This window comes from Takifugu rubripes, chromosome 16 (genome assembly GCF_901000725.2).
Source record: "Takifugu rubripes chromosome 16, fTakRub1.2, whole genome shotgun sequence".
In the NCBI taxonomy this organism is placed as follows: domain Eukaryota; kingdom Metazoa; phylum Chordata; class Actinopteri; order Tetraodontiformes; family Tetraodontidae; genus Takifugu; species Takifugu rubripes.
This window is the reverse complement of record NC_042300.1, coordinates 7,642,112-7,650,494: the sequence shown is the minus strand read 5'-3', so window position 1 is coordinate 7,650,494 and position 8,383 is coordinate 7,642,112. Positions and strand designations below refer to the sequence as shown.

At 50.2% G+C, this 8,383-nt stretch overlaps 1 protein-coding gene across 1 annotated transcript; it reads left to right on the top strand.

Moving 5' to 3' along the window:
* Positions 1-204: 204 nt before the first annotated feature.
* Positions 205-2,459, top strand: lratd1 (LRAT domain containing 1). Its single transcript, XM_011611994.2, has 2 exons — positions 205-357; positions 789-2,459. The coding sequence occupies exon 2, from the start codon at positions 826-828 to the stop codon at positions 1,612-1,614; it is 789 nt and encodes a 262-aa protein (XP_011610296.1). The 5' UTR covers positions 205-357; positions 789-825; the 3' UTR covers positions 1,615-2,459.
* The last annotated feature ends 5,924 nt before the right edge of the window (positions 2,460-8,383 follow it).

Below are 8,383 nucleotides of genomic sequence, written 5' to 3'. Positions count from 1 at the left end.
AACACCACGCCACGGTAACAACCGCCCATCGCCCCCCGCCGCCCGGCGCGACCCTGATTGGATCCTCTGATTGACCGACAAGAATCCTCAGCGGTTTCCATTGGTGCTCTGATCATAAAACAGCGGGCTGCAAACCAGTAGAAGCCAGTGTGGGCGGGGTGCGCCAGTCGAGGCGGAGCGGTCCCGGTACTTAAAGGCAACCGCCGCCGAAGCAAGTGAAGTATCAGCGCGCACGACGGCCGGAGTTTGAAGTGCGTGAAGTGCCTGTAGAGGGGAAAGAAAGGGAGGAGAAGACCGGCATACCTTCGCACTCATGGGTCATAAAGATATTTAACACTTTGCTCCGGGAGCGCACAGGTATCCATTATTTCATGCACTTTTACGCGCGAACAGACTTCCCTTTTACGCACAGGCTTTCCAGTCTTTCTTTGATAGCTTCACACACAGGTCTACCTTCCTACTCCATTTCTTTTTTTCCCCCCGCGTGAAGCTGTCGAGTTGTTGTCGGTTAGTCGGAGTGAATGATTAACTAATGATGTGAGGGGAGTAAAGGCCAGATGCTGATTGACTGTTAGTCTGCTGGTCGGTTCAATAACACAGTAACGCTCTTGTTTTCCTGCTGCTTCGCAGTGTTGTGTTTTTTTTTTTTCAACCCACCTTCTCATCTGTTGAGCAAAGAGATTTGAAGCCATGCGTTTGTGTACAACGCGCCTTGTCCTGTGAAAGATCCCGACACCGAGTTGTTGACACGTCTATCTCATACCGCTTATCTCTCACCCCCCTGTCAGACACCGCAGTCCATGCCTCTGCCCTGCCAGATCATTGATGGGAAATCAACTGGACCGGATCACCCACCTCAGCTACAGCGAACTGCCCACGGGGGATCCGTCCGGGCTGGAGAAAGACGAGCTCCGCGTCGGCGTCGCTTACTTCTTCTCTGACGAAGAGGAGGAGGTGGACGACCGGACACCGTCCGACTGCGGCTTCACCAAGGACCTGAGCCCGGCCGAGGAGGGACCCTTCTCGGTCAGCGAGGTGGAGTACTCTGCCTTCTGCTCCCAGGAATGCATCTTCTCCAAACTGCGGGAGAACGAGGACTTGAACGTGTACTCAGCCAAAACTTTGCTGACTATGTGCAAACCGGGGGATCTGCTGGAGCTCGTGGTCGCCGCGCAACCCCCCCACTGGGTCATCTACGAGCACGACGACCAGGTGATTCATCTGCACAAGGGCGAGATCCGAAAGGACAATCTGCTTGAGATCAGCAGCGGTCGTTACGGCAGGATAGTCAACAATCGGTACCGGTACCGGCCGCTCCCCCCTGACCTGGTGATGCAGAACGCGGCGGGGCACCTCGGCCTGAGCAGCGAGGACATATGCTGGACCAACTCGGAAAGTTTCGCAGCCTGGTGCCGCTTCGGGAAACGGGAGTTCAAAGCCGGGGGAGAGGCTCATTCAGCGGAGCAACAGTATTTCCTCAAAGTGCATCTGGATGGTAGCGGGGTGCACACGCTGGTCTTTCGCAGCCTGGAGGACATGATCCGGGAGAGGAGGCGAGTGGACGCCAGTGGAATTCTCAAAGAGCTGTCTTTGGTTAACGGGGGCAAGGAATGATCAGGAATTCCATTTGATATCCGCTCCTCTGTGTGCCCCCCCCCCCTCCTCCCCCCGTTTCTCTCTCTCGCCATACGCGCACAGACGGACGCACAGTTTAGCGCACGCACAACAGCGCACACAAGCACACGGACGCACGGACGCGGAAGGACCTGTTGGCTCCGGACTGTCTGTCTGCTTGTTGCGGCTGAAGCCCGGAGCGCGTCGGGAGCGCAGGCGGCTGTGCGGCGTCTCCATCGAATCACAGAATAAAACGGCCATAGGAGCAGACAACGCCCTTCCAGATTCCACCCGCGCCGTGCGGGACACGCCACTTTTAACCCCGAACCATTGCGCCGAACTGCCAAATCACCTCTGCCAAAACGCACATTGCGCATGCGACTCGGTTTGGTTTTGTTTAATTTGTCGAATCAAATGGAATTGTTCTCCTTCTAGGCTTAGGGCGCCTGCTGCGACAGACCAAAGGGAGGGTGGAAGATAGCTGTGGGTGAATAGAAGATAAAAAAGAAGTCTCCCTTATATTTTTTTACTGTTAGCTTTAAACCGGGACATTACGCGTTTCCAAGCCACTGATCCACGGACCTGACAGTCCCAGATGGCTACCCAGTAGCCTTAAACAAGACATATGGCTTGTCCAAGCTCCTCTTTTTTGCCATAACAACAGTATTGTCCTGTTCACAATACTGCCATCCTGCTCCACAGCACCGGATGTATGTGTAAATCGTGTTCATCTAATTTCAATTTGAGTCCCTTATTTTTGTATTTCAGTTGAGTGGATTTGACGCTGATCTCTCTCTCTCTCTCTCTTTTGTTTAAATAAATGGAGGCTGGAATATGAAAGCCATCTCTAGCAGGTGTTGTTTGGCTGCACGCGCTTTCACACAAACACACAATCTCGCCCTCGCACACATGGAGAGAGGCATGAATTATTGATGTTCCGGCGCCTCCTGACCTGCCTCCAGTCAAATAGGCTTCATATATGTGCGCCGTATTTGGAAGAGGTAAAACGGTCATCGGCTTTAAACCCATAATGGCTTCCGGGGAGAAAAAAAAGCTTCCATACAGGATGGGAGCTACAGCATAGGCCGCGTATGCAGTCAGTACATACAGTGTTTGGCCTCAGGCTGCTGTTTTATCCTGTTGGTGTTTAACCATTCACAGGCTCGCCGATCTCCTGATTGTGCCATTCTCCTCTAGTAATTAAGCCTTAAATCACGTCTGCGCTGTGGATGAGAGTGCTTATCGCATGGACGCACGTTGTGTTTCCGGCTGTATCTCTGGATCTTTCCGCTCCTCCTCTGGTGCTTTGGTATCGGTCACATCCACAGCCCGAACCCTCCACAGAGGAGGAGGATTCCTGTAGAGCAGAGCTGCTGCAGCCATGCTAATGGAGTTTGTGCTTGAATTCAGCCAGCGAGGAAAGGTAGACAAAGAGGCATCGCATGTGCGTGTGTGCGGGTGTGTGGGTGTGTGTGTGCGTGCAGGGAAGAGTGCAGCACTGCCCATATGTGTGTTGGTCTCAGGAGAGGCTGGTTAGTGTGCTGGATGTTGGCTGTGCTGACAGGCTCTGAAGATCCAGATCTTCCCATCTTCCTGTATACGTGTGTGTGTGTGCGCGTGTGTGAGTGTGTGAGTGCGCAGATGTTGCATCCTCATCCCTCAGACGTGCAGCAGATCCCATCAAAACACCGACTAATAAGCTTAAATATCTTGTAAACATGCTTCTGAGGAAATTTTCCGCAGCTCTTGACCCAGATGTTTTATTCCATTGGCGTTGCTGCGAATCCGTCGGAACGCTCCTCTTCTCAGTCCCGTTTCCTCTCCCGTCTTTTTGCGGCAGGTGCTGACTCGCATCTCTCTCTTTCCTCACACCAAAGGCAACAAAAGCATGTCTGATTTTGTGGTTCGAATAGCTGATGTTGGACCACTCACATCCTGCTCAGTTCTGGTTTGTGTGTGTGTGTGTGTGTGTGTGTGTGTGAGAACACATAAGACACCCCCTGTGGGAATCAGGGCACTGGGGCAGTTACCTTGAAAAAGTGTGTGTTTGTGGTCTGTTGCTAATAGGCCTCTGAAAGATTTACGTGTTTGCGGCATGGCTGCTGGAAAAAGGCTTCCTGTGCCTGAGACAGCGCACGTACGTGTGTGTGAAACCCTAACTGGTGGAGTAATGATGTGTGTACTGGCTGAACGCCGTGTGCATTTATATTTATGAAGGTCTGCATGTACATCCATCAGCAACAGTCTGAAAGTAAAAGCTGTTACTAGGGAAACTCCAGCCACTGTCGCAATGAGGTCTTGTGTCTGTACGTGTGTGCTTGTGCATGTACATGTACATGTGCATGTGCATGTGCATGTGCCTGTGTGTGTGTCTGGGGGAGGGTGTCTCTGCATTAATCTCACATGGATGACACCAAAGATGTCTGACATGTTAGCATGTGTGTCATCAGTGCACCCCGGGGTCTGCCTGTAAGGAGGTGAGTGTGTGTGTGTGTGTGTGTGTGTGTATGTGTGTATGTGTGTGTCTGTGTGTGTGTGTGTGTGTGTGTGTGTGTGTAGGGGGAACAGGCACCATATTCTGTGTGTGCTAGACGCCTCTAAGAGGATCTCCCTCTAATCCAGACACTGGCCTGGAATCTCAGAATAGGGAGCCTTGTTTTCCCTCCTCCGCTGTTCTTTGGACGGGCGCTTTATGCTCAACAACACAGGCGACGCCGGCGCTGACGGGAATCAGCACCAGTAAACCGGCTGTGCGCCGCCGCGCCGCCGGTACCGGAGCTTCTCCTCTCCAACGCATGTTGATGCACCGCAGCATTTTGGGATTCCAATGACCCTGCCAGCTAAACCTGCTGGTGGATGCCGTTAACGTGCCGCCGTTGTGCAGGAGTGGTTCAACCAGTAATGCGTAAATGCACGCTTGAAAGCGAACCCACACCTTTGGCCCAGCCAGGATCTAAAGACTTCCTGATGTGTCATCAGTCAAACATTTTGCAGATCATAAAGAGAAGCAAATCCTTAAAAGGAAAGACGAAACCAGGCAGGTATCACTTAGCTGCTGTTGTATGTTTTTGATGGAGATGTACGATAAAAACTCCCTAAACCTTAGAACATACAGCGTTTACCAGGTTTTGAATGTAAACAGACTTTAGCGAAACGGTTACTGGTCACGTTCTCGTTTATGCTAATAAAAGCCTCTTTAAACTAAGAAGCAGCTTGTAAAAAACTGGGCAGCTCCTTAATAGCAGCTGTTTAACGTGCCGCCGGTTATAAACCGTGTTTGCACAACCTGCAGGCGTGGACGGGTCAGACCACACCCAGCTCCAGGCCCAACAGGTGGGCTAACCGACTCATAAATAAAGCCGTCAATTCAAACACAAGTGTGGATTTCCTGTTTATTTAGGCTGAGAACTGCTGTTTAACCACTTCCCCCCCCTGCTTCTCTACATTTGAAGGCTCCATTGCCTCATTTATGTGCAGCTCAATCTTTGCCTTTGTCAAGAGACTGTGGCTATATGCTAATCATATGCTGAAATCCGTATTTGCAATGTTGGAAGTCTTATTTTAGCTGTGACGTTTGAACATTTGTGACTGTAAAGGGTGCACATTTGTACACAATAATGTGCTATTTTGGAGAAAAGGACTTCACAAAAAGGTTCCAGTTTGACGTCAGTGATGATGTGCATCGTCGCTGAGCTACTCTGGATGTTGGCAGCAGTTTGAATAAAGTACTGCAGGTCCGTCCGAGGCTCTGAAGCCATCCTGGCTGGCTGAAGGACAAATATTGCATCCATCCAACTCTCCTCTCTCTATGTGGTCCTTCATCTCCCTCTTCCTCCTCGTCCACCTCGGGACTTAATGAGTGAGAGGAAGAGTTGGGCTGTGGCCCAACGCAATCACGGCTTGATTAATGAGAAGGACCCGACGTGGCCCCATCTTTCCGTCTCTGTGGTTTTAAACCCTTTTTAAAAAGCCAGAGGAAAAGGTTACTGTAAATGTCATAATGAGAGCCCCCCCCCCCCCCCCCCCCCCCCCCCGCTGCCCAGCTCTGACTAACCCACCGCTAAATGTCATTCTCTTAACATTTTGCTCCAGAGCGTTTCCCTGCAAAAAGTTCACATTTTAACATTCCGCAGCGACGCTCTCGCTCCTCTTTTTCCCCACCTGAAAGTTTCGCTCGCATCTTTTGGTTGAATAAGCTAGTTCACCCCCCCCCCCCCCCCCCTCCCCATCCGGTCACATTCAGCTGAGGTTCTTGAAGCCTCACGTGGCAGCGATGGGACGAGCGCCTGCAGCGTCCTCACGCACGAGTCTCCGCTAACGGTGAGAAAACGCCCAGAATCTTTAATGCGGCGTTGAGACTTTCACACTCAACGGAGCCCAAAATGAGGAAGAAAGAAACTTTATTTTGAAAGGGACCCAGTAACAACTGTAACAAACGTCCTGTCGCACCTTTGGAAACAAAACCAAAGCAGAATTTTTTAATTGGAAGAATGTGAAATTGCAGCTCATCATGAGGGTTTCATAGAATAATGAGCTACCTGTCGCTAACGGCAACAGGTGAAGCGTGGAGCACGCATTAACGTCCCAATGACGCGGACGCTCAACCACTGATGTTTGCTCAGTAGAGAGCATCTCTCTCACACACACACACACACACACAGATTCCTGAGTGGTACTTTAATACCATACACCACTCCATAAATGTGTGTCTGTGTTCCCAACATGACACCTTGCAGAGGCCCCTGCCCCGTCACACACCCACGCTAAAACACACAAATGCAGTCTAAAGTGGCCGCTATTTTTGTCTATAATTGCATCCACCTGTCAGCCACCCCCCCCCCACCCCACCATAGCATAAATGCCTGGAAAGAGAACCAACGGTGCTAAAATCACACATAGCAGCGTTTCTCCTGCGCTTTTATGCAGCCGCGCTCATTTCTGACACCTGCGTCCGACTGTGCACGTCAGGCTCTCACACTCGCTGCTCTGTGACCCGCGTAGGGTTTCTAATCTCACCTTCCACCATCACACCAGCAAAATGTTCGCATGCACGTGGTCACGGCTTTTGTTTCTAATAACACGGACTCATCCTTTATTCGTCAGCTTTTTTGGCGGATCTCTAAATGTTTTCTTTTGCTAATTTAATGGTCTGCCTGTGAAGAATAATTGAGAATCACTTCCCGCTGACGGGACGTGCTAAGCCTCGTGTTGAGTGAGCTAATCCCAGCAAGACATTTAAACTCCTGCTTTATTCTAAAATGCTAAACAGAACCAAGATCATTGTGGACCTTTGTGCACTCTTTGTGAGGGTGGAAAAGGCAGCTCATCTGTCATTGTTTATCACACAGGTAGGTGTGTGTGCGTGCCTGCGTGTGTATTCAACATGGGAGCAACATGATTGGCTGCGCCTGCACTCCAGAAACAACCTTCAGGTGAGCTGGAGCAACGCGTTAATTCTGCCCTAACGAGAGCTGGAGGACACAATAAGGACCAATCCTCACATCCAGCTACATGAGCACATCTGTCTGTTGGAACGTGCTGGTGTGCAGCACCACAGCTGCTTTAAAACCACATCCAGTAGATCTCCACATAGATAACTTATACTTATAAGTTATCTATGTGGAGTCTATCTATGCACTTATACTGTGGTTGTGCATGTTGAGCAGCTGGATATATATAACTTATATATATCCAGCATGTTGTGCATGTTGAGCAGCTGGATATATATAACTTATATATATCCAGCTGCTCAACATGCACAACCACAGTTAATGAGAGTGCAGTCCTGCAGCACTCCTGCAATCTGCATTCTCAGCAGTAGATGGAGCCAAATCCTCCACATTTTAGGGATTATTATTGAAAAGTTGATGACCAAATTGACCTTATTAAATATCATTATCAATGTCATTTAGTCTAATCAGTGTTTAGAACGTTGCCGTGACTCCTCCGGTGCAAATCTGGTGGCGACTGCAGGAACATACGTGCAGGATCATGTGAATTGTCTTTCATTCCACCGCCTTCATCTGCATCCAGCTCTCACCAAAGGCTCCAAAGATGTTAGAGTCCATCCCGCCAGTGGCGCCGCTCTGATGAGACATTCCCAGACGCTCCACGAGGGTTCCAGCAGCGCTTTAAAACATCAACATAAAGAGCCGGAAACTAACAATGAAAACTGAAAACCATCAAATGTCGATGCAGCTTCTTAAAAGTTAATGGAACGCCACGGCCACAATTCTGGCCAATTCTCCCGACGCAGACCCGGCTCACATCAGGAGTAAACACATAAAAAGGGAATCAGGATGAATTTGGGGGGAACAAACGCACCCTCTCCTGTCGCGGCACCTTAAAACGTCGATTCAGGTAATGGCGAATTGATTTTCAGTTTCACTGTAAAGGAAGCAATTCAGGGGCCCCGAAACGACTGTACGCAACCGGTGGTGATACAGCCGGTGTGTGTGTGTGTGTGTGTGTGCTCCAAGTGTGTTGTGTGCATGAGCCCAGTCATAAATGAGTGTATATGAAAGGCAGAGGGACGGGAAAAAAGCCTAATCTGCCAGTAATGGAACACGAAACCAAGCAGAAAATTGCAAAAAGAAATGACTCGGAGGGAGGGAGGCAGCTCTGATGAAACAAGGGCCGTCATGTGTGTCCTGATAAAGGCATTCCGAAGGCCCGATGCCCTCTGGAATCACCATATCGAAGCATTTACAGGGAATAAAGCGCCGGCACACGTGGAGAGCGCGTGTTGATTTAGCCCGGCGTGTGTCGG